Below are 26,475 nucleotides of genomic sequence, written 5' to 3' on the forward strand. Positions count from 1 at the left end.
TTTTTTTTTTTTTTTTTTTTTTTTTTTTGCTGGTTTTTTTTTTAACGTAGTCAACTTTAAAACTTTGGTCCTTAAAAACGATTTCGTAGTACCTCCCATTCTTATCTTCATCTAAATCTATTTTTAACCTTGTAAATCTGTGCAAGTAGTATGATGAACTGGCAAAAAACAAGGTAGTCCTCACAGGAAAACTACCAAGATGTAGCAAAAATGGCAGCTATTGAGTAGCATGGACTTTTCTCTTCATATGTATAAAAATTTTATATAATGTTCAAAAAGCTGTTTGCAAACGTGAATTTTCATGGATTGCTAGAACAGCTCAACCACCTACTTTCCTATCAAAGTTTTTTAGTACCTGTATTTTTTTTTTAATGTTTACTTTCTCTCTCTCTCTCTCTCTCTCTCTCTCTCTCTCTCGACAGTGTGAGTGGGGGAGGGTCAGAGAGAGAGTGAGACACAGAATCTAAAGCAGGCTCCAGGCCCTGAGCTGTCAGCACAGAGCCCGATGCGGGGCTCGAACTCACAAACTGAGGTCATGACCTGAGTCAAAGTCAGACGCTTAACCGACTGAGCCACCCAGGCGCCCCTTGTACCTGTATTTTTAATGAGGCAGTAGAGCCTTAGGTCTGGAAGGCAATAGTAGTGGCCAGTTTGGGAATATTCAGAGCCATGATTCTTGAGAGTTTCTTATATTCTACTTTAAAAAAAAAAAATTAACAAGGAGCTGTGGACCACACAGAATGAGGCAGGTACAAAATGAGACTGCTGTTAAGTATGAGTGTGAAAAGAACCCTGGTTTTGAAGACTCATGAAAAACAGTGCAATGTATTTCACTGCTATTTTATATTAATTACATGTTGAAATTGAACTATTTTAGATTTATTGGGCTAAAAATATGTTCAAATTAATTTTAAAAATTCATAAGGATATTCAATTTCACTGTTATTTTTGCTCCTCCCTCTACCCTCCTATAGAAAGAGCAAACAAAACAAAACAAACCAACCACCCAAATCTCAACTTTTTATTGGGAAAAATTCACACATACTCAAAAAATAGGATAGAATAATGAATCAGTCCTCCCAACACCCCCCAATCACTCTGTCTACCCAGCATCAACAATTACCCACTTTTTTCCCCTGGAAAAAAAGGGTATTTTAGAGCATTATTATTTCACTGGTAAATATTTGATTTATGTATTTTGTTTTTTAAACTGTTTTAAAAGTTTATTTTGACAGAATGTGCCGGGGAGGAGCAGAGAGAGAGAGAGAGAGAGAGAGAGAGAGAGAGAGAGAGAGAGACAGAATCCCAAGTAGGTTCTGAACTGTCAGTGTAGAGCCCAATGCAGGGCTCAAACTCACGAACCCAGGAGATCATGATATGAGCCGAAACCAAGATTCGGACGCTTAACCGACTAGAGCCACCCAGGCACCCCTCATTTATGTATTTTAAAGTGTTTTTATTGCTGATGAAAATAGATTTAATTAATGTATATACATAGTTGTTTGTTTGTTTGTTTATTTATTTATTTATTTAGAGAGAGCCAGAGTGTGTGCAGGGGAGGGGCAGAGAGAGAGAATCTCAAGCAGGCTCCACACCGCCAGTGCAAGAGCCCTACGCACAACTCCATCTCACAAACTGGGAGTTCATGACCTGAGCTGAAATCAAGAGTTGGATGCTTAACCAACTGAGCCACCCAGGCACCCCAAGAGATATTTTCTTAAAGTGCATTCTCACTGCTAATCTTGTATTTGTGTTTGGCTGGGAGACTTCAATGAGATACTCACATGTCCGTGTTTGCAGTGATGGATGCAATTTGCTGTTAAAATGTCGTGGCTTTTAGTGGAGAAATCATGGAAGGGTTGCTAAGGGATGGTTATTTCAGAAAGATGAAAATCTGATTTCTTAGAAATTTATATTTTAAAGTTACATGTTTTAGTATCTCAGAGGCCTCACAGTCGGAGAGATACCCTACCCTCCCACCCCTGCCCAAGTTATTTTATTACTTCTGCAATTTAAACATGTTCCATCTTTTAATTTTTTTTTTTTTCCAGGATAAATTGTTTGTTAGCCTTTTATTAAGGGAGTTTTATCTTATAGTTTTCTTCTGGTTCCTTTCCAGAATTTCTTAATTACACTTGAATTTTAAGACCCAAACCAAGAAAGGTACTTTATTAAAGGTTTGGTTAATGCTGAAGTATGGAAAAATGGTACTTAACATATTAAAACATTGTTTTTCTAATTTTTTTTCAACATTTATTTATTTTTGAGAGACTGAGAGAGACAGAGCATGAGCAGGGGGAAGAGAGAGAGAAGGAGGCACAGAATCTAAAGCAGGCTCCAGGCTCTGAGCTGTCAGCACAGAGCCCGATGCAGGGCTCAAACCCGCTAACCGCGAGATCACGACCTGAGCCAAAGTCGGACACCCAACCGACTGGGCTACCTGGGTGCCCCACATATTAAAACATTTTTAATGCATTTTTTACAAACCTTATTCTTTATAGTCTTTGTGGACAGTTTTTTTTCTCTCTTACCAATGCTTTTACCTGTTTTAGGTATTTTAGGTATCCTTCCTAGGTATCTTGTATTTTTCATACTATGCATCATGTATTTAATCCATTTATTTTTTCACCTTTATTGCGGTAGAATTGACAAAAGTGTCTTACCCATTTCGTTTGCTTGTTGGCAGAATGATTTTTACTCTAGTTATTCAGAATCCTCCACTCTGTCACATTTGCTATTTTCAATGTACTGGGTTCTTACTATCTTAAGTCATTAATAAAATGTTTTTAAAATTAGGAAAAGGGGCGCCTGTCTGGCTCAGTCAGTAGAGCGTGCAACTCTTGATTTCGGGTTTTGAGTTCGAGCCCCACATTGGGTACAGAGATAACTTAAAAAAGATATCTTTAAAAAAGAAGTAGGAAAAGGGCCTTTTGCATGGTTTGTTCCTTTTGGATGCTGATACTTATATGATTTTACTTTCTCATTTGCTTTTGCTCTTATGAAATTTGTCAGAGATGCTTCAGAATATACAAGTTATTTTATTTGCTTGTTTGTTTTTATATAGAGAGAAAGAAGAATCCCTTCAGCTTCATCAAGAAGCTTGGGAACGACATCAGTTAAGGAAGGAACTTCGTAGCAAAAACCAAAATGCTCCAGACAACCGACCAGAGGAAAATTTCTTTAGCCGACTAGACTCAAGCTTGAAGAAAAATACTGCTTTTGTCAAGAAATTAAAAACTATTACGGAACAACAGAGAGACTCCTTGTCCCATGATTTTAATGGCCTAAATTTAAGCAAATACATTGCAGAAGCTGTAGCTTCTATTGTGGAAGCAAAGCTGAAAATATCTGATGTGAACTGTGCTGTGCACTTGTGTTCTCTCTTTCACCAGCGTTATGCCGACTTTGCTCCGTCACTTCTTCAGGTTTGGAAAAAACATTTTGAAGCAAGGAAAGAAGAGAAAACCCCTAACATTACCAAGTTAAGAACTGATTTGCGTTTCATTGCAGAATTGACAATAGTTGGGATTTTCACTGACAAGGAAGGTCTATCCTTAATCTATGAACAGCTAAAAAATATTATTAATGCTGATCGGGAATCCCATACTCACGTTTCTGTGGTGATTAGTTTTTGTCGACATTGTGGAGATGATATTGCTGGACTTGTACCACGGAAGGTGAAGAGTGCTGCGGAGAAGTTTAATTTGAGTTTCCCTCCTAGTGAGATAATTAGTCCAGAGAAACAACAACCTTTCCAGAATCTTTTAAAAGAGTACTTTACATCTTTGACCAAACACCTGAAAAGGGACCACAGGGAGCTTCAGAATACAGAGAGACAAAACAGGTGATTTTCATATTTCTCAGAATTGAGAATTTATTTTGGAGCTCATACTTAAAAAGTTTCTTAAGTCTTCATGCCACTGAAAGAACTTGTGGAAAAGGGCTCATTGCAGGGGATTTCTTAACATTTCCAGTAGAATTTCAAAGTGTAACAGTTAAAGTACTCATGTTTAAATGGGAGTCTTATCATAGATTTTGTTTCTGAATTTAAAAGAAACCTGGCAAGTATATGGTGATTTTTACTTTGGGGATGTGATTTGTTCCTGTGATTTAAGAAACTCCTTACTGTTGAGGGATTTTCTTTTTCTGTCACTTATCTGCTATTATTTTTGTGTTTTGTTGTGCCCTCTCTACAACAGGTTTGCTTGCATTGTTTTGAATCTTAATTCATTGATGTCACTGTTGATACTTGCTCTTAGAAAACAAGTCGTTTTATTTCATAGTCTGTATTTTAGATCAGAAATTTGGAAAATAGTGCAACAAATTAGATGTGAAAAAATTTCTTAAATGCTACTATGTAGAGTGCATTTACAGGAGTCTCTCTCTGGGGAACATCCATTTAAAATTCTGAAGGAATAATGTATGTGTCTGTGGTAATTAGTGAAGATACCTGATTGAGGGGCCACCTTTGATCGTTACAAGATAACTATTCTGTAGCCTCTGGACCTAGGAGGCATCCATAAACTAGAAGTTGATGGAAGTTGGTGGGCACTAGGTCAACTTTTGTGGAGGGTGGATTTGGAGGGCTGAGGGGTACAGAAAGGAGACAACAGCAGTAGCCAAAGTATTTGGCTGAATACTTTCATCTATTTAAAGTGCATGGTTGAGTCTGAAATTGCTGTTTTTCAGGAATTAGTATGGGAGAGGATAATTTTCTATTTCCATAAGGTCCTTCCACAGTGGGGAAGGACCTACTGGTTTTAAGTAGTTACCACTAGAAGGTGATTGACTTAACTAAAGACTAGTAGTATATGCCAGTAATACAGTTAGGTCTGGGTCAGGATAGGTTCAGAGACTGTATGGCTAAACCCTGGTGGTTGAGGATCATTCAAGAGGCGAGAGTGTAAGATGGCAATGGTGTTCCTCAAGGTTTCTTTAAAAAAAAAAACAAAAAAACTTTGTTTTGTGCTTTTGATAGTGAGGACTGTTTTCAACTTTGAATAGGCAACTTCAGGCTGAATTTATAGTCAGTAATGAGTTTAAAAGGAAAGTAGTGGTCCTCTTAATAATTCTCATATATTCAAGATCTTAATTATGACTTACATAGTGTTTTGTCATTTTCCTAGTCGTTTTCTTTTTCCCATATGTTCTACCTAATACATCACAACTGATTTTGTAGGTATGCTTTGATTCCTTTTTATTGGCTACTTTAAAGGTTTTGTGTGTGTTTATTTTTGATTGGCCTCACAGAAGCTTAGAGGGTGGAGTCTACAGTGATTTAATCTAATCACCCAATGAAGGAATCCATTTTACAGATTATCTGACAAAGTATTCTTCCTTTGAAAACCTCTCAAGGGAGCTTAGAGCCATTTCTGTGTTGGACACTCCTACTTACTAGGAATTCAAGCAGAAAATTAACTCCATAAAATGGTTCCCTTTGATGTACTTCTTTTTTCTGGTTCAGATGGAATAAAGCTGCTGAAAGTGGGGGTCCATGAACTGTTTACCTGTTCACAATGAATTAAGTATAGAAGCACACGAAGCATTTAGACATCCTTATAGCAGTTTTCCATAGTTGTGGTATTGTTCCTGTATTTTATAAAAGCACCTGCAGTGACTAGAAAAAAAAATAATTCCTTTACCACAGTTTGAGAAGCACTGATATGGGACAGGTCTCCTCTTTTCATGATAATATCTCAGATATTTGCAGACTGCCAGGTGGTTTCCCTTTCATCTTCTCAAGGCTAAATACCTCCTGTTCCTTCAGTTTGTTCCATGATTTCGACATGACTATCCTTAGGACATTTGTTTTGGATGCATTTTTTCCTGCCTATAATCTAAAATTCCATTAGTTTCTATAGCTGCTCTGTCATTCTTTTGACTGTTAGGCTTATATATGCCGAAAGACTAATTTTTCAAATGAACTGCTGCCAAATCAGTTCTTCACCTTGAATTACTATTACTAATTTTTTGAATCTGAATGCAGACTTCTCTCTTTTAACTTTATTTAGATATTTTTGGCATATTATTTTAGTCTAATTATAATATTGAATATTGATTATTATTATTAATATATTAGTGACATATTAATTTGTACTTACTTTCTGGTCATATCCAGCTTTGATAAGCAGACCTGTTCTTTAATATTATTTCAAGTGAAAATTTTGAACAGGATATAGTGTTAAGAGCATGGTTTTGTGAACTTGCCCTAGAAACTTTTATTCATTTCAATATGGAACTGTTAGGTTATTAGAGGAGGTTATTTACCTAGCAGAAATTGACCTTACCATCACAGCAGTCATTTTATCATGGGATGCTGCCTACTTAGATGTAGTAATTTGGGAGATGGGAAAATCTTAATCATCATATAACAAATAATTAGCATATAGCTTAATAAATAACTCATGCCTAGGACAGCGTCAATTCGAGGAGCCTCTGTAGTGAAGATTTGAATACCTGACTGACCAAGACGCATGAAGAATGGATTAGTGCAGAGTCCCTTGGCCTAGTATTAGTACATTACGGTGTACTGTAAAAATGATCAGTTTCCCAAAGTTTCCCCCTCCCAGTCATTATCCATTAGGTATTTTGAGGTTTTTCTAATCATGGGACTAAATCATGGACAATAATTTTTCCCAGTAAGGTTTCTCTTAGGCATGGTAATGCTGGAAATCTAAGTGCCAAGCTAGTGGATGTTTAAGACTTATGTAAATTACTTTAAGCCTTTATTCAGTATCTTAATGACAGTTGTAAAAAAATCAAATCCATTGTATTTTCAGTCTATGAATCCTAAATGCTTTTGGTCATTTTAATTAACTTGGGAGATGGCACTATTCATAGAGGTTGTGAAGCCTTTGTGTATACTCCTTTGTTTTTATTTTAATTTTTTTAATGTTTACTCTTGAGAGAGACAACATGAATGGGGGAAGGGCAGAGAGAAAGGGAGACACAGAATCTGAAGCAAGCTGCAGGCTCTGAGCTGTCAGTACAGAGCCCAGTGTGGGGCTTGAACTCACAAACTGAGATTATGACCTGAGCTGAAGTCAGATGCTTAGCCGACTGAGCCACCTAGGCGCTCCTATACTCCTTAAGCTCTATACTTAAGAATTCTTTCAACCAATTAAAAAAAATAGAATAATAAAATCTCTGGTATTTTCTTAAAGACGCTAATGAATGAATGAATGAATGAAGACAGTGACTGCACAAGACCTGTTGAGTCTTAACTGTTCCTTTCTCATGTTTGCTGGGCTGATACCATAGGTATTAGATAGTTAGTTCTGTTTCTAAGCCCTTGAGGGATTTACAGTTATAAGCAGAATACAGCTGGCCCTAGGGTTTGGTGAATTTTAATAAATTTGAACTTACAAACTTTTTGTACTTAAAACAATTTTTAAAATACATTTTAGTTAAGTGATTGATCCTGGGGACTTATAATTAATATTTACACATCTAAAAATATTATCTTGCAACATCTGCCAATTTAGAGTTAATAGCTTTACTTCTTGGTAAGTTTTGCTTTTTATTATGTTCAGTGCTCTATACTTGAAATGTTTTGTACTATGAGATATTATTCTCATAGAGGTAATATTACCTGCTACTTTTTGGCTTTTAATAAAAATTGAAGAAATGATTTAATTTTTATTTAGATATTACTTAATTATGTAGAAGAATTTGTTTCTTGTAATAGTGAAATTGTGAATTCAGATGTTAAGTCAATTCTTGCTTGAATAATTTCGAAGTGTCGTAATTTCTTTCTTTCTCCCTAACTGATGGGAGTGGTAGCAGAAGTTTCTCCTTTTAAGTATTGGTGAATTAGGACCTTCATGATTACATGTTCAAACAGCACTAAGTGATTTGATTGAAAGTATAGTTTAAAAAAAAAAAGTACAATGTAGGCTTTCCTCCATTAATTAATAAAATCAGGGAGGTTTCTTTCATTAATGCAAATTCATGCGGTATTACTTTACCAGTGATGAAACTTGACAGCACATTAACATAAAATTAAATAGCGTTGCTTTTACCTTCTGCTTTTCTCCCAGGTAAGTTGTACCTTGCCTATAGTTGTGGGTTGTTTTTTTTTTTTTTTTAAACAGCTGGATTGTTTGATAAATTGTGTAGTACTTAAGCGCTATTAAGATGTTCTATCACTGTACTTTATACTCAGTGAGGCTTTAACAGTTTTGTAAGTGCTCTAAAATTGTTACCTCTTTCCAGGTATTCTCTAACCCTGATTCAATGACTTTGACAGTTTAATAAATATTTGATCGAGTACATTTATGCTTACCGTGCAGTAGTGGCTTTTCACACAAGATTATAAGACATCCATAACTAAATTCTAAAATGAAACCGAAAGAAAATTATTCTCATGAAAATTTGACAAATTGCTGAGATGAAAGGTAAAATCTAGTAGCTTTTAATGGGTCTGCCTCATGATTATAAATGAGCTTGCTCATTGTGACTTATGTAGCAAGTGACAGATCGGATTCTTTCATACCTCTTCATACTGTATTTTTCACAACTTCCATGTTACTCTTCATCTGCATTTAGGACTTGTACTAGATTTTAAAGTGTCTAGTAAACACATTAGCAGTGCACACAGTGCTTACCCAGTCAGGTCCAGATAAAAGGACCTGAAGAAATACAAAATAAGCACCTCAGTGTGAGAAGGCTTGCCTTTGATAGATGCATTTGAGAGACATTCTAATTCCAATGTTAGGTACCAAGTGGACAATTTTACTTTAATTTGGGAGGCAGTATATATGGTCCAATAGTTGTGAGCATGGACGCCGGAGCCTGGCTACGTGTGTTCACATCTTAGATTTGTCATTTACTTAGTTCTGTAGCTCTCAGCAAGTTATCTCACATCTCTGCTTCAGTTTTCCCTTCTGTAAAATGGAGTAACAGTAGCACTCTACCTTGGAGATAAATGTGAACGATGCAATGAATTCACATGTAAAAGCACTTAACAGTATCTGATTCATTGTAAGTATTCAGTAAATGTGAGTTTATTACTTGTGATATATTGCTTGCTTAATCCTTCAGAAAGTCTTGATGAGGATGTCTCTTGTACCTTTTTATGATTTTGAAAATTTGTATATTAAGCTTTGATAGCTTTTAAAATTTTTTTCATTTTTAAAATAACGCGAGACAACAGTATACAAAATAAAAGCGAGAAAGTCAAGAAGAATAAAAATGAAAAAAAAAAAGAAAAACAAAAAATAGGTCTCAAGACTAGAATCATTTGAGACATTTATGACTTTTCTCATGAGATAGAATGCTCGATTCAAGAGTGGACTATTTGATATTTTTGTCAGTTTTACAGTATTGAATTAGTAATATAAAAAACACTAGAAGTCAAAGATTGACATACCTTAGGGTTGTTTCCAGATGGTGGTAGCTCATCATTGGGTGAAGGAGGTCTATTGTATTTTTATTATAATGAATCAGATTTGGAATTAATTTTGTTTTCATTGCTTGCTTTTCATATCTTTAAGATGGTCCCAGTAACTCCCTCTTGTACAATGATGTCATGAGAAGGAATGTACTCATTTATAATACCTTTAACAGTGATACTAATTCAGAGAACTCCAGTTATGACAAGGATTGGCAAACTATGACCCGCAGGCCAGATAGACCCACCACTACTTTTTGTACAGCTGGTGAGCTGAGAATAAGAATGGTCTTTACCTTTTTAATTGGTTGAAAAAAAATCAAAAGAGGAATATTTTGTGAAATACTAAAACTATATGAAGTTCCGATTTCAGTGTCCATAAATAAAGCATTATTGGAAAATAGTCATGCTCATGTGTTGATGTATTATTGCCTATGGCTGCTTTTGTGCCAGATCAGCAGACTTGAATACTTGTAACAAAGACCATATGGTCTGCAGAGCCTAAAATATTTATATCTGGCCCCTTTGCAGAAATAGTTTGCTAACCTCTGATTTATGATAGTCTCAAAAAGATTGGCTTCTATTCAACATTCTGAATATATGTGCTTCTCAAGAGATTATAATTAAAATGATATGTGATAAATCATATATTCAGCTTGATTTTGCATAGTGATAGATTGCTGTGGAATTTTCCTAAAAATTTTGGTGAGATTTATTTTACACTGATGAACAGACTAGGTACTTGGGTCAAATGTGCTGTGTAATGTTTAGTTCCCTCATACAGGTCTTCTAAAAAAAGCTAAACTAAAAATCTTTTCCAGTGGGCTTCATAAACATAAAAAACTGCCATATATAAAACATTCATTAAAAAATGTGTCATTTTAATTTCATTCAAACCTCTAAATGATTCTAGGGATTTTGAATGTTCAGGTACCTATGGTGCATTTATTTCTCTGCTTAAAATTTATAGACTTACTACATCCTGTGTGTTCAGTCTGATGTTTAGTAAATGTATATTAAATAAATGGTCAAGGAAAATATGTAGGACTGTATAAGTTTTGTGTGTAACAGAACTCTTCCCATGCCATTTCATTGGTATCTTCCATTGCTTGCCAAGTTTTCAGTATAAGGTATGATTAGAAAATAAATCTACCAAAATTTGAGCTTTTTTTCTGAGGACTGTTGTCTCTAGGTCGTAATCTAAGCACATATTAGTACTGTTAATAAGTCTGATCATGGGATTGAGATTTAGGAAGTGTGAAGAGTTACCTCGGGAGCTTCAGAGTTTTAAATTGGTTCCAGGATGACTGGAAAGGAACTGGAATGCATACAAAGGCAGCTATAATAGAATTACATCACTTTTAATTGATCCAATGCAAAGTCCCAGGCAGATGATTGAAAATGAGGTTGATAGGGGCGCCTGGGTGGCGCAGTCGGTGAAGCGTCCGACTTCAGCCAGGTCACGATCTCGCGGTCCGTGAGTTCGAGCCCCGCGTCAGGCTCTGGGCTGATGGCTCAGAGCCTGGAGCCTGTTTCCGATTCTGTGTCTCCCTCTCTCTCTGCCCCTCCCCCGTTCATGCTCTGTCTCTCTCTGTCCCAAAAATAAATAAACGTTGAAAAAAAAAATTTAAGAAAATGAGGTTGATATTGGTAAAAGAGTGTTTTCTGCTGTGATAAAATAGTCCTCACTTTGCTAATGCCTATGTATCATAAATCCTTAGTGAATGTTGTATAACCTAAAACTGGATGTATTGTTCTTTAGATGACTCTAGTGTTGTAACTTGTTAGAAAAATTAAGTTCCAGGTTCTGTTATTTTGAAACATTTCCCAGTGTCTTTTCAAGTACTGAAATAATTTTGCATTGTCATTAGAGGTTCTGAAATCCCTTAAAACTGTTATTATCCCTCTTAACATAATTTGCTATGGAACAGACTGCTAAGGGGGTGCCTGGGTGGCTCACTTGGTTAAGCGTCTTGATTTTTTACCTCAAGTCAGGTCTTCATGTCAGGGTCGTGAGTTCAAGCCCCACTTTGGGCTTCATGCTGGGTGTGAAACTTACTTTGAAAAAAAAAAAAAGAATAAAGTTTTTATTGGTTAACATTTTTTCTAATACATTGCAGAACATTTTAGAGTAGCCTACTTTTGAACATTATTTAAACAGTATAATTTTAGTGGCTTTTTCTAAATTCAAAAATGACATAATTTTTAATTAACAGTTCTAACAGGCTCACTCATTGAAAGCAGTTCCAGTCATTGCTTTCATGGTTTGAGTATTTTTGAATGCTTTGAGTTTAGAATTCATTCATGTAACTTACTGAAAGACTGTTTTTTTCAGTAAGATTAGTTTGAAATAAACAGTTGAAGAGAGAAACTATTCTTGTTGATAGAACGGTATCGTCCAATGTACTTTTAAATCGTAAGCAAATGAATGAAAATTTCTCATTTTAGATCCCTAATAGGCCAGATAAGAAAAAAAGAAGATTGAATTTAATGAATAGTAATATATGCATTGATCTATCTTGTGCTTGTAATGGGAGCTGATAATTCCTAACAAAAAAATGTTAGCTGGAATGTTACAGCATTTAAACAAAAGTTTATGTGAGTAGGACTAGGATAAGAGAAAAATTTGGAAATTGTTCCAGCTAAGCAGGGATGAATAAGTGTAGGCATTGTTTTTCACATTATTTTCTGTTAACTTTTAAGATAACATCAGAAAGTAACTCATTCTCTTCACTTTTCATAAGGAAATTCAAATGACAAGTAATAAACTTTACAATAATTTGAAAATGACTTAATTTACGATTGGCTTTTTGAAACCTATATTGCATTAAGATTTGTAGATTTCAAACATTACACTACATGTGTATTATAAATAGTATTATAAGTAGTTGCAGGTGTGGACATCTCAACTGTCTATATAGAGAGATTTTTACTTGACTATACATTTTGAAAAATTTCGAAAGTTCTGCATTTCTAATCATGAGTGGCTTATTAGTGAACTGTTGGTAAAGTGAAAGACTAGTTGTGTTCTCTGCTCCTCAGATGGCCTGGCCTGGCTTAAGTGGGTTTCTCAATTAATATTTGTTAAATGGATAAATAACCAGTACTTGTGTAGGAAACAGAATTGGCTGTTTGCAATATTTGGGCTTTTTCAAAAGATAATCTTGATTCATATCATTGTGAATGTTTAAGGGTACTGATTTTATAACTTACTGTTTTTGAACAGTAACTTTTTAAGGTGTGTTAAGTATTTTTGATTAACTGTATGTCTGAAGGTGGTATGGCTTTAACAAAATACTTTAAAAATAATTTGTGTTTAGTGGCATTGTTAAATTTTATATTACTGCAGGCATAATTGTTAATTACTTTTAATGTTCTTTGAAGAACTAATGTTGAAATTGAATTACTTAGGTGAATTTGATTATACTAGTTTTAATTTCAGATACATCTTGGAAACTTTACAAATAATTTGAAGAAAATCATGCTAATAAGCTTATGTGATAAAATCAAATTTTGTGGAACGTTTCCAATATAATACATGATCACATCTGCTTTGATGAGTTTATCAGATTATTTCATCATTCGTTTTATAGGCGTATTCTCCATTCTAAAGGAGAGCTAAGTGAAGATAGACATAAACAGTATGAGGAGTTTGCTATGTCGTATCAGAAGTTGCTAGCAAATTCTCAATCCTTAGCAGACCTTTTGGATGAAAATATGCCAGATCTTCCTCAAGACAAACCAACACCAGAAGGTAAGATAACCCGAAAAACATTGTGATTTTTCCACTAAACACTATCCCTTTTCTTTACTTTTTTTAGATGTATATCATTAAAAATTTAAGTTTTCAACATGCATTTAGAGTTTTTTAAATGAAGTAGTATTAAGACCTAATAAGAACTTTGAAAAGCTACTACTTGAAATGCTCCTCTGAATAGAGAAGGTTTGGCACTTAACAATAGTTAACTCATATGATCTTATGATGTATTCCTCTGGGTTCTTTTGTATTAAGTATCTTTGGATTATATCCAACAGGGACCTGTATGAAAACCATACTTGGGGTTATAGAAAGATTCACTTTCTTTCTCAAAGAGGTAATAAAGTGGATTGGATCTTTGGGATTCTAGTTTGTTTTTTTTTTTAAAGTTTATTTTATTTATTTTGAGAGAGAGCATGAGTGGGAGAAGGTCAGAGAGAGAGGGAGAGATAGAATCCCAAGTAGTGTCCAAGCCATCAGCACAGATCCCAACATAGGGCTCAATCTCACAAACTGTGAGATCGCAATCTGAGCCAAAACCAAAAGTCAAACACTTAACCAACTGTGCCACCCAGGTGCCCCTCTAATATTTTTATATTTTCCTTTTTTTTTTTTTTAAAGTTTATGTATTTTGAGAGAGAGAGCGAGCGAGAGTGGGAGGGGCAGATAGAGGGAGAGCGAGAGAATCCCAAGCAGGCTGTGTACTGTCAGTACAGATCCCAATGCGGGGCTTAAACCCACGAACCGTGAGATCATGACCTGAGCTGAAACCAAGAGTCAGACACTTAACAAATTGAGCCACCCAGGTACAATATTTATCCTTATTTTTAATCCATTGGTTTTGAATGATACATTATCTTAAACTGTTATTTAGAAGTAAAACTTGCTGTTTTGTGAGGTAAAATTTCATTTTGTGAGATGGGTTGTTTTTTATATTATTTCAAAGGTGTTTTAAAGTTACTTTTTTGATTGCCCTTAAGTTGGTAGGGCTCTTAATACATTAAATCTGTCATACCAAGTACTTGATGAACGAATTATATTTATGTTTGTAGATGTATTGATACGTCACTAATCTTGAAACTATCTGGCACTTCTGTTCACTTAAAAATTTTAAGAGTATAAAGTATTTGTAAGGTATCTTTTTATAGCACAAGAGTTATTTTGTATTTTGTATCAATAAGAAATATGTTGCATGCCTATATATGCATTTATTTTATTTACATTTAATTATGTCTATAATTCCTACTAATTTTTATATCTCTTGATCAGTGAGCCTCAAACTTTTTTATTTTTTATTTTTATTTTTATTTTTTTTTTTTTAAATTTTTTTTTTCAACGTTTATTTTATTTTTGGGACAGAGAGAGACAGAGCATGAACGGGGGAGGGGCAGAGAGAGAGGGAGACACAGAATCGGAAACAGGCTCCAGGCTCTGAGCCATCAGCCCAGAGCCCGACGCGGGGCTCGAAATCCCGGACCGCGAGATCGTGACCTGGCTGAAGTCGGACGCTTAACCAACTGCGCCACCCAGGCGCCCCAAACTTTTTTATTTTTTAAAAGAAGTTCCACGTGGGGCACCTGAGTGGCTCAGTCAGTTGACTGTCTGACTCTTGTTCTTGGCTCAGGTCATGATCCCAGGGTCTGCACTGACAGTATGGAGCCTGTTTGGGATCCTCTCTTTCTCTTCCTCTCCCCCTCCCTTGCTCACACATGCATGGAGTCTAGATGCAGGGCCTGATCTCATGAAACATGAGATCATGACCTGAACTGAAACTGAGAATTGGATGCTTAACTGAGAGTTGTATGCTTAGCCAACTGAGCCACCCAGGTGCCTTGTGTCATCATTTAAAAAAATTTTTTTTTTCTTAATGTTTATTTATTTTTGAGAGAGACAGAATGTGAGTGGGTTAGAGGCAGAGAGAAAGGGAGACAGAATCTGAAGCAGGCTCCAGGCTCCGAGCTGTCAGCACAGAGCCCAATGTGGGGCTCGAACTCACGAGCTATGAGACCATGACCTGAGCCGAAGTCAGATGCTCAACCGACTGAGCCACCCAGGCGCCCCGCTATGTCATCATTTTTAAAAGATATTTTCACCAGGTATAGAATTTTAGGGTGACCTTTTTTTTCCTTTCAATACTTTTTTGCATATGGTGTATTTTTCTTCTGGTTGTTTTAAAATTTCTTTATTGTCACTTAATTATGATGTGGTTTGGTGTGGTTTTTTGTATATTTCTTGTGCTTGGGATCACTGGACTTCCTGAATCTGTGAGTTTACAATTTTCATCAAATTTCCCAAACCTTGACCCTTGTTTCTTCAAATATGTTTTCTGTATTCTTCCACCTGCTATGGAGATTTAGTTACAACTCTCAGGTAGTTTGAAGTTGTCTTTTTTATTCTTCAGTACTTTTTTGTCTATTTTTGTATTGGATAGTTTCTCTTGCTCTGTCTTCAAATTCATTAATCTTTCTTTTTACAGTGTCTGATGTACTGTTAAACTTATATAGAAATGTAGTTTTTATCTCTGGAACCTAGTTATATTTTCCATGGTCCTGAACATGCTCAGTTTATCTTCTAGTTTGTTGACTATATGGAAATAGTTATAATTGCTTTAATTTGTCTACTAATTTTATCATTTAAGTCATTTCTGCATTGATTTTAATTGAGTGATTGCTATAGCTCTTGTATTTTTTCCTACTTCTTTGCATGTCTGATCATGTTTACTGGGATGACTGCTGGATATTTTTGTATTCTTAGAAATATCATTGAGCTTCATTCTGGAGCATAGTTAAGCTACTTGGAAAGTTTTATCCTTTTCAGGTTGGCTTTGTTAGGTGGGGTCAGAACAGCTGTTAGTCTAGGGCCAATTTTCCATATTACAGAGGCAATATTCCTCTGTACTCTACCTGATTTCCAATGAATTGGAAGTATGAGTAGTTATTTTCCCAGTCTCACCCAGTCCCTCACAGGTAGGGGCTGATCAGTATTCGGCTGAACATTCAAGGGGAGCTTTCTGCTGATCTTTGAGGTCTATGTGCTTTGTCCTCTCTGGTATTGTGTCCTGCAGTATCTAGCCACGTTGACTAGAGTAGTCTTGCCAGACTCAGCTCTGTCCTCAACTCAGGGGGACTGCTGGGGTCTGCCTTGCTTCTCCCTTACTTGGCTGTAGCCCTGAAAATCTTACCAGGCAGTAGTAAGCTAGGGCACTTAATTGTTGGGCTCAGCTTTTTTGTTTCTTCTCTGTAGGAATCACTTACCTGTGCTATCTGATGTTGTGTTCAAAACTTGTATATATTGTTTGGTCTTTTTAGTTGTTTTAGGTCACTGGTACCCCATCCTGGCCTGGAGAAGCCTCAGCTTTTCAGTAATCAGAATGCCTGTTCTTGCCATTCAGAAATGAGATCGTATTATATACACTATTCTGCAACTATTTATTTTTGATTTTACTTCTTATGTTTTAAGTTTTTATTTAAATTCCAGTTAACATACAGTGTAATACTAGTTTCAGGTGTACAATATAGTAAATCACCAATTCCATAAGGTATGTGCATTTTAAGTTTTAATATATAAAGTTAGGGACGCCTGGGTGGCTTAGTTGATTAAGTGTCTGACTTAGGTTCATGTCATCATCTCGTGGTTTGTGGGTTCAAGCCCCACATCGGGCTCTGTGCTGATGGCTCAGAGCCTGGAGCCTGTTGCAGATTTTGTCTCCCCATCTCTCTCTGCCCCTCCCCTACTCACTCTCTGTCTCTCTCTCAAAAATAAACAAACATTAAAAAAATTAGAAAAATGTATGTATATTTTTAAATATTCTTCCAAAGAAATTTACATGCTACTAGCTATATGACAATGAGTGTTTCCTTAGACTCTTATTATAATGTAGTTGTTGATTTTTACCTTCTGAGTGAGGTTGAGTATCCTTTTCTTTAGGTTTATATTGGCTGTTTTATATATGTTTGTTTCTCTGTGACATACTGGTTTGAATCCTTTAACTCTTCCTTTTCATTTTAATAAAATATGTATTTTTAATCAAGTTGTAAAAGCATTTTGCATATTAAAGAAATTATTCTTTGTCACATGCATTACAAATAGTTACCTGTGATTATCTATTGCTTTTTTTTTTTTTAACTTGGTAGCATTTGTTTGCTTCTCAGAAGTTGATTTTTCACAGCTTATGATTACTATGCAAATACATTTTTCATATATGTAAAATATTCGTGCATATTATAGAGTGGAAAGTGAAAGTCTCCTAGCATATGCATTCCATTTTCCAAGGTATCTGTGGTACAGTTTGATATGAATCTGTCCAGACTCTTGTTTCTATAAAATATTTATGTAAAATATATAATCAGATATTGAGACATAGCTTGTTAATTTATGTAGTATGTTATTTTGCATGACTTGCTTTTCTCTTTCAATAACATATTTTTGAGAACCTACTGAGTCTGTTCAGATAGATACATCTCATTTTTTTTAGCATCTGATTAATATTAAGAGTGTATAAATATCAGCTGTTATTGGTAGATACTTAGATTCTATCCACTTTTGCTCTGTTACAAACAGTGCTATAGTCAACCTCTTTGTGAATCTTACTTCACACTTCTGTTATTTCTTTGGTATAAATTCCTAGAAGGAATCCTACGGGATCAAATATTATGCTTAATTTAAATATTGATAAGTACAGACAGATTACATCCCCTTAATGTTGTATTAATTTATATTCTAGATAAGATATGAGAGGGGCGCCTGGGTGGCTCAGTCTGTTGAGCGTCCGACTTCAACTCAGGTCATGATCTCACGGTCTGTGAGTTCGAGCCCCGCGTCGGGCTCTGTGCTGACCGCTCAGAGCCTGGAGCCTGTTTCGGATTCTGTGTCTCCCTCTCTCTCTGACCCTCCCCCATTCATGCTCTGTCTCTCTCTGTCTCAAAAATAAACGTTAAAAAAAAAAAAAAAGATACGAGAGTGCTTACTTCCCTACTGTCTTGTTAGCATTTAATGATATTAGTCTTTGTTAAACATAATCTAATGGGTGAAAATGATAAATGTTTGTTTCATTTAAACCTTTAAATATAAAACATAATCATAAATATAAAACACTAAATATAACACTTAAATATAAAAATTAATAAAGCCCCTGAACAGGTAAGTAAAAGAGTATAGGAAAAGAACCTTAACCTCAGTACTCAGTACTCAGGTATTATTAATGAATATTAATGATATTAATTTCTTTGTATGACTATTGCTAGTATTGTCTTCTAGTTTGTCCTTTGCTTTTGTTTATATTTTTCATTAAACAGAAGTTATAAGTTTATCACTCTTTTCCCTTATAGTGTATGGTTTTAGTGTCTTGTCTTTAATATATTTGGTATAAGGCGTATAAGTAATGCATCAGGGAGCCAGCGTTCTGTTGTTTTTGCTCTTGTTCTTATGAAATGAATACTTTTAAAAGTTTACTTATTTATTTTGAGAGAAAGAGAGCGAGAACGGGGGAGGGGCAGAGAGAGAGAGAGAGAGAGAGAGAAAATCCCTGATGCAGGGCTTGAACTCACGAACCGTGAGATCATGACCTGAGCTGAAACCAAGAGCTGGATGCTTAACCAACTGGGCTACCCAGGCACCCTTCTTATGGTTATTTTCACTGTACATCATCATTCTCCACTTTACAGTTGTGGTTTGGAGAGAAGCACAGTGAGAACAGATAAATTTGTGAATGGTCTAATGATCATGAAGTTGGAAATTAATTCTCCTGATCTGAGTTTAAGAATTTTTAGTTGTATGTAAAAGGTAGAGCGTGTGTAGGTGCATGTATGTATGCAAATGTGTGCATGGTTTTCTGTCTTCTACTGAAATATCTATATATTTCTTCATCTTTTCTTCCATTATTTCCTATTTCTTTATCAGTTGACTATTTATAGCAATCTGCCTTATACTGTGGGAGATATGGATGTTTTAGGAATGGCCAGGCTTACATATTTCTTATTTGGCTTTTAAGTTTCATGAAAGTAGGCCTATATATCAAATGGCTACTTAATCTGACAGTAATTGCTTAAAACATTTATGAAAAAACATCTTTCTCATATGCTGTCTTCTAGTTTGTCCGGATTTAGAGCTTTACTTAAAACACAGTTTATGATTTGATGTTAAAGATGGTCTTGTGAACAATTCAGAGTGTTTGTTGATTGAAGAAGCTTTTGTTAACACTCAAGGTTCATTAGTTGTGAAATTGAAAATATAAAATATCTTGTTGCTGTGTGGTTTTACACACTAAACCTGAAATGGTTTTAATTCCCTGTGGCTTATTTTATTATAGAGCATGGGCCTGGAATTGATATCTTTACACCTGGTAAGCCTGGAGAATATGATTTGGAAGGTGGTATTTGGGAAGATGAAGACGCTCGGAATTTTTATGAGAACCTCATCGATTTGAAAGCTTTTGTTCCTGCCATCTTGTTTAAAGATAATGAGAAAAGTTGTCAGAATAAAGATTCCAACAAAGATGATTCCAAAGGTAAATTCTAGAGGATAAATATTTACATTAAGTGCTGTAAAAATTGGTTTCAAAATAGTATTTGTTAAAAGGTTTTTGTTTAGTTACTAGTTTTACAATATGAACATTGAGTCATTAGATGAAATGAATGACAGAATAATATGCAACGGAGCATGAAAGGGTGATAAGTGACAGTTTCAGCAATGCTAAAACATTTATGTTAATGTGAAATAATTTGAAAAAAATTTTTTTTCACTTTTAAATTTTTTGAGATGGTGTGAGCAGGGGCGAGGGTCTGGAGGGGGTAGAGAGAGAGAGAGAGAGAGAGAGAGAGAGAGAAAATCTTAAGCAGTCTCCATGCCCAGCACAGAGCCCAATGTGGGGCTCTATCCCCTGATAGAGGTGCCCCCAGATAACTTGTTTTTAAATGTACTTTTGTATTCTTTTTTTTTTTTTAATGTTTATTTGCTTTTGAGAGAGAGTGTGCATGAGTGGGGGAGGGTCAGAGAGTGAGGGAGACAGAGGATCCAAAGTGGACTCTGTACTAACAGCAGAGAGCCTGATATGGGGCTTGAACTCACAAACTGTGAGATCATGACCTGAACCAAATTCAGATGCTCAACTGCTCAATCATCTGAGCCCCCCCGGGCGCCCCTGTACTTTTGTATTCTGATACATTTATTAGGGAACCCATTTAAAAAAATAATAGCTAGTGGGGCACTTGAGTGGCTCAGTCAGTTAAGCATCTGACTTCGGCTCAGGTCATGATCTTGTAGTTCGTGGGTTTGAATCCCTCATTGGGCTCTATGCTGACAGCCTGGAGCCTGCTTTGGATTCTGTGTCTCCCTCTCTCTCTGTCCCTCCCCTGCTCACACTCTGTCTCTCTCTCTGTCTCTCAGAAATAAATGTTAAAAAAAAAAAAATAATAGGTAGTAATTTTTATTTGATGATCACTTCATGCCAAACATCATTTTAGTACTTCAAAATATAAGTGAAAAATTAGTTAATTCTCATAATAACCCTGTGAGGCAGCCACTGTTGTTACCCTGTTTTCTCATGAAGAAACTGTGGCACAGAGAGGTTAAGTAACTACCCAGGGTTAAGTAACTTACACAGCTAGTACATGGTAGATCTGAAATTTCAGCCTTATTAATTAATGACTTGGGCCCTTAATTACTGTGTTCTACTGGTTTTCAGGTTATGTTAAGATGAGTAATTTCTTTGCCTTACACTAAAACTAGGAAGTAGTATTCTTTGCTTTGATGTATGAGTATTACAACACATACATCCAGAGCATTCCATTCATTACACTTGTACCCATTGAGCAGTTTCTCTCCATTCCTCCCTTCCTCTAGCCCCTGGCAACTACCAGTTTGCATTCTGTGTCTATGGATTTATCTATTTTTAGTGTATCATATAAGTGGAATCACGTGATGTATGTATGATCTTTTGAGCTTACTTCTTTTACTTATGTTTTGGAGGTACACCACATTGTGCATTTATCAATACTCCATTCTTACTTATGAATGAATTATATTTCATTTTGTGTATATATCACAAATTATTTTTCCATTTATCCATGGGTGGACTTTTGAGCTGTTTCACATTTTGGCCACTGTGACTTGTGCTGCTGTGTCTGAGTCCCTATTTTCAATTTGTTGTGTATACACCTAGGAATTATAGGGTTATATGGTAATTCCATTCTTTAAAATGTTTATTCATTTAATTTTTCTAAATGTTCATTTTTTGAGAGAGAGGCAGAGTGTGAGCAGGGGAGGGGCAGAGAGCGAGGGAGACACACAATCTGAAGCAGACTCCAGGCTCTGAGCTGTCAGCACACAGCCCGACTTGGGGCTCGAATCCACAAAGTGTGAGATCACCACCTGAGCCTAAGTTGGACGCTTAACCAGCTGAGCCACCTAGGCGCCCCTAATGTTTATTCATTTTTGAGAGAGAGAGTGCATGCGCGCACATGTTTGGGCAGGGGAGGGGCAGAGATAGAAGGAGACAGAGAGTCCCAAGCAGGCTGTGCACTGTGAGTGCAAAGCCCAGCATGGGCTCAGAGTCATGAACTGTGAGATCACAATCTGAATTGAGAACAGGAGTCAGATGCTCAACCAACTGAGCCAGGTACCCCTGTTTCTGTTTTCGTTTTTGTTTTAATTTAAGTGTAGTTGACATATAATATTATATTAGTTTCAGGTGTACAACATTGTGGTTAGAATATTCTGTATGTTGTGTAGTGCTCACCACTGTAAGTGTAGTTATCATCTGTCCCCATACAATGTTATTACAACAACTACTGAATGGGAGAAGATACTTGGAAATGATATATTCGATAAGGGATTAATATTCCAAAATATATAAAGAATTTCTACAACTCAACACCAAAAAACCAAATAATTTGATTAAAAAATGGGCAGAGGACCTGAGTACACATTTTTCCTAAGAGGACATGCAGATGGCCAATAGATACATGAAAAGATGCTCATTACCACTACTCATTAGGGAAATGCAAGTCAGAACCACAGTGAGATACCACCTCCCACCAGTCAGAATGGCTAGTATCAAAAAGGCAAGAAATAACAGGTATTGGTGACAATGTGGACAAAAGAGAATCTCTGTACACTGTTGGTAAGAATATTAATTGGTGCAACTATTATAGAAAACAGTAGGGTTTTCTCAGAAAATTAAAAATAAGAACACTATACAATCTACGATTTCTACTATTGCGTATTTACCCAAGGGAAACAGAAATACTAATTTGAAAGGATATATGCACCCTCTTTATTGCAGTACTATTTATAATAGCCAAAATGTGGAAGCAAACTTAAGTCCCCATTGATAGATAAATAAAGATGTGGTATATATATAAAATGAAATGTTAGTCATAAGAAAGAATAAAATCTTGTTATTTGCAGTAACTTGGATGACCCTAAATAAGTGACAAAGACAAATACCATGTGATTTCACTTACATGTGGAATCTCAAAAATAAAACAAACAAGAGAAAAAGAAAAAAAACAGAAATAAATTTATTAATACATCTAAAAAACTGGTGGTGGGCATAGGGAAGGGGTGCAGAGGATGGATGAAATAGGTGAACAGGATTAAGAGATACAAACTTCAGTGTTTAAATTTTAGAACTCCTAAACTCCGTCGCACAGTGGCTGAACCATTTTAACATTCCTAGCAACCATGTACAAGGGTTCTAGTTTCTCTACATCCTTGTCAACACTTGTTATTGTATGATTTTCTTTTTGATTATAGCCATCTTAGTGGGTGTGAAAATGGTATTGTGGTTTTGATTGCATTTCCTAATGGCTAGTGATGTTGAATCTCTTTTCATGTGCTTGTTGGCCATTTGTCTTCGTTGAGGAAACAACGACATGGACAAATCCTTTGTCCATTTTTTTTAGAAGTTTTTTTTAACGTTTATTTATTTATTTTTGAGAGTGAGAGCACACAAGCGTGAGAGAGGCAGGCAGAGGGGGAGAATCCCAAGCAGTGTTGGCACAGAGTCTGACACGGGGCTCGAACTCCCGAACTGTTGAGATCATGACCTGAGCTGAAACCAAGGGTCAGGGGCCAACTGACTGAGCCACCTAGGCTTCCCACCTTTGTCCATTTTTCAATCGAGTTATCTTTTTGTTGTAAGTATTTTTTAAATATTCTGGATAGTAGACCCTTACCAGATTTCCAGATATTTTTTCCCATTCTGAAGACCGCCTTTTTACTTTCTCGATTATCCTTTGATGCATAAAAGCTGTTTTTTTAATATGTTAGACTTAATTTTTAAATTTAATTTTATTTTTTTAATATCTAAATTTAAAAAAATGTTTTATTTATTTTTGAGAGAGAGTGAGACAGTGTGAGCGAGGGAGGGGCAGAGAGAGAGGGAGACACAGAGCCCGAAGCAGGCTCCAGGCTCTGAGCTGTCCGCACAGAGCCTGACACAGGACTCACACTCACAAACTGTGAGATCATGACCTGAGCCGAAGTCACATGTTTAACCGACTAAGCCACCCAGGTGTCCTTAGACTTCATTTTTTAGAGCTGTTTTACGTTCACAGCAAAACTGAGCAGAAAGTACACAGTTCCCATATCCTCCCTCCCCCCGCCCCCCGACATGCACAGCCTCCCTCATGGGCAACATCCCCACCACAGTGGTGCATGTGTTACAGGTAACACATGTAATAACATATCATTATCACCCAGACACAAAAGTTTTTAACTGGGAAAAAAAAAATTGAAGGATTAGTTTTGTTCTTTTTTTTCCATATGTAACATATTAAATGGGGGATGGGGCGGTGCTGGTTAGAATACTGATTGGAAGAAGAATAATAAAACTGTTTCTTAACTTTTTATAACATCCTTCAGAATCTAAGTTAAAATACATTGAAAATTAGGGTATTATTGTGAAAAAGGTAGTTGGGGTCATCCTATGGTGAAAACACCTTACAAGAGGCCCCTGTGGTACTTTGAAAATATAAAAACCTTGGTTGATCTCAAAGACGTTCTTACCTTAAGGTAAATTTTACTTTATATTTTTTGAAGAATAGTGTTGAAATATTTGAAATATTTCAAAAAGTATAGGGAAAATATATATATATATATATATATATATATATATATAATGCTCATTTTAGATGCCTCCTACCCAGTTTTGTCAGTTAAAATTTTTCAGAAGGTATCTTCTCATGTATAGAGTTGAAGTCCCGAGTGAGGAGTAGTTTCTAAAATATTAGTCACCTCAATAATTCTTACAGTTTTAAGGATTTGAAAATTTTGTGTGATTTTTGCCATGGTCTAGGTTTTTCGTATCATCATGCAAGTTTGACTTACTTGAAGGGTTCTGATATTTGTTTCTCTTTGAGAAGTGGGTGTAGGACCTCATCGTCTCATGTGAGATAATGTACTGAGAGCCACGGGCGAGACAAATATGAACACAGGGTCTGTGGTCTTCACGGTCACATTAGTGGGGAGCAGCCAGGGCTCAAAGAATTCTAATGTGAAGGAGAGTAGGTGTGGGGCCTTAGGAAAAGTACAAAGAACTGTGACAGTGGAGGCAGTAACCATGGTTGGAGATCAGATAAAACTCTGGAAGAAATGGAACTTGTGACAGACTTTGAAGTTTGGCTTGGGTTTTGACAAGAGACGGCGTGGACCTTCCAAGTAGAGACAATGGCATGAAAAAAGATATTGAAGCTGGAAATGATTGAGTATATTTGGAGAGGAAGTAAGGATCAAATAATTCATTCTGTCTTTTTAGAAGATGTAATAAATAGGAGAGTAGGGGAAATTGGTTTGGACTATCTTGCTACAGACCGTGAATACCATTTAATTGAAGTTTGTATAACATGGATGCATAGATGTGATCAATAAGCAGCTTACTGTTACTCTGGTTACTTTCTGTTAAAGTTTACTCTAGTCAGTGACATACAGCATAAAGTAAAGTGGAAATATGGTGTGGACTGGCTAGGTTTCTGTTTTAGTAATGTTAAGAGGTCTGTTATAGGAGCAGTAACAAGAATCGAAAAGAAAGGGATATGGTCTCACATACAGATAATCAAGAATGAATAAATCAGATTTGGTGACTGACTAAATAGTTGAACTTCAAAAGAAAGGAAATGCCCTTGTATTTGGTAGAGGTATTTTGTGGATAAAAAATTATAGGACAGTTTCCACCAGTAACTGGTTTGAACTTAAGGAATCTCTCACTGCCTTTCATTCTTACCAGCATGATAGAAAATTAATCTTCCCATGGGGCGCCTGGGTGGCTCAATTGTTAAGCATCCGACTTCAGCTCAGGTCATGAACGCAAGGTTTGTGAGTTCGGACCCTGCTGTGCTGACAGGTCAGAGCCTGGAGCCTGCTTTGAATCCTGTGTCTCCATCCCTCTCTGCCCCTCCCCTCCCCTTCTCATGCTCTGTCTCTCTGTCTCTCTCAAAATCAAACACTAAAAATAAATAAATAAATAAATAAATAAATAATAATCTTCCCAAACTGCACCACCCTGAAATCTCTAACTTGAATATTTCTCTGTCCTTGCAGCTTACTTTCTCAGATCCCCTCATTGCCCCTCTTACTGTGCTTCTCTGAGACCTCTAGTCCATTGCATGGCTCCCTTAATTTTGTTTTTTTCCATTCCATTAGTCTCCACGTGCTTTCATTTACCTTTTTTTCTAGATTGCATTTAGGTATTCATCTTTAGTATTTCTCTTGTACATTCTTTCTCTTTCTGTCTTTCATTTATATATGCCTGTCAAGTTCAACCTTGGCTGAACTCAGTCATCCAACATACTGGTTTCTGTATCCAAACTGTTATGCTCTCCTAGATATAGAAGATCAGTTAGATAGCTTGAGAACTTGATAAATTCGTGGTCACCAACCTCAACCAGGTCCCCAACAGTGAATGGAAACTTGACAACATCTTTGTCCTCAGCTAACTCTCCCATACTCCAAACACATTTTCATTCTTTCTCCAGTTTCATTCGGCTTCCCAGCTTAGCAGATAATCATGTGCACTCTAGTACTTCATAGAGAAGATAGAAGCCATCACATAGAACTCCCTCAACATTGTGCCCCTTCTGATTTATAAATCTACCTGTCTTAGGGCTTCTAGAACGTTTCTTCCCTGGGTGATAAGGTGAACTTTTATACCTTCTGTTAAAGGCCAGTTCATCTTATTGCTCTGAATCTTGTCGCCCTCTTTCTTTCGAACCCGATTATAGTCCATCATCCATCCTTTTTTGATTTCTTTGGTATCAAACTCTCGGTCTCTCTGTCCTTTTCTCTACTGGATCTTTAATCTCAGTATTCAAATATATTCTCATCTTTAAAT

The 26,475-nt window shown here is 36.1% G+C and overlaps 1 protein-coding gene across 2 annotated transcripts in view; it reads left to right on the forward strand.

Annotated features, from left to right (window-relative positions):
• UPF2 (UPF2 regulator of nonsense mediated mRNA decay) overlaps positions 1-26,475 on the forward strand; it is a 113,692-nt gene that overhangs the window by 7,174 nt on the left and 80,043 nt on the right. For both annotated transcript variants that reach the window (XM_040451453.1, XM_040451454.1), the window contains exons 3-5: positions 3,065-3,844; positions 12,985-13,145; positions 19,456-19,653. In XM_040451453.1, coding sequence (XP_040307387.1) covers positions 3,065-3,844; positions 12,985-13,145; positions 19,456-19,653 — 1,139 coding nt within the window. The remainder of the gene's footprint in view (positions 1-3,064; positions 3,845-12,984; positions 13,146-19,455; positions 19,654-26,475) is intronic.

The sequence above is a fragment of the Herpailurus yagouaroundi genome, unplaced genomic scaffold (genome assembly GCF_014898765.1).
Source record: "Herpailurus yagouaroundi ecotype Mexico unplaced genomic scaffold, PumYag 203, whole genome shotgun sequence".
Taxonomy (NCBI): Eukaryota; Metazoa; Chordata; class Mammalia; order Carnivora; family Felidae; genus Herpailurus; species Herpailurus yagouaroundi.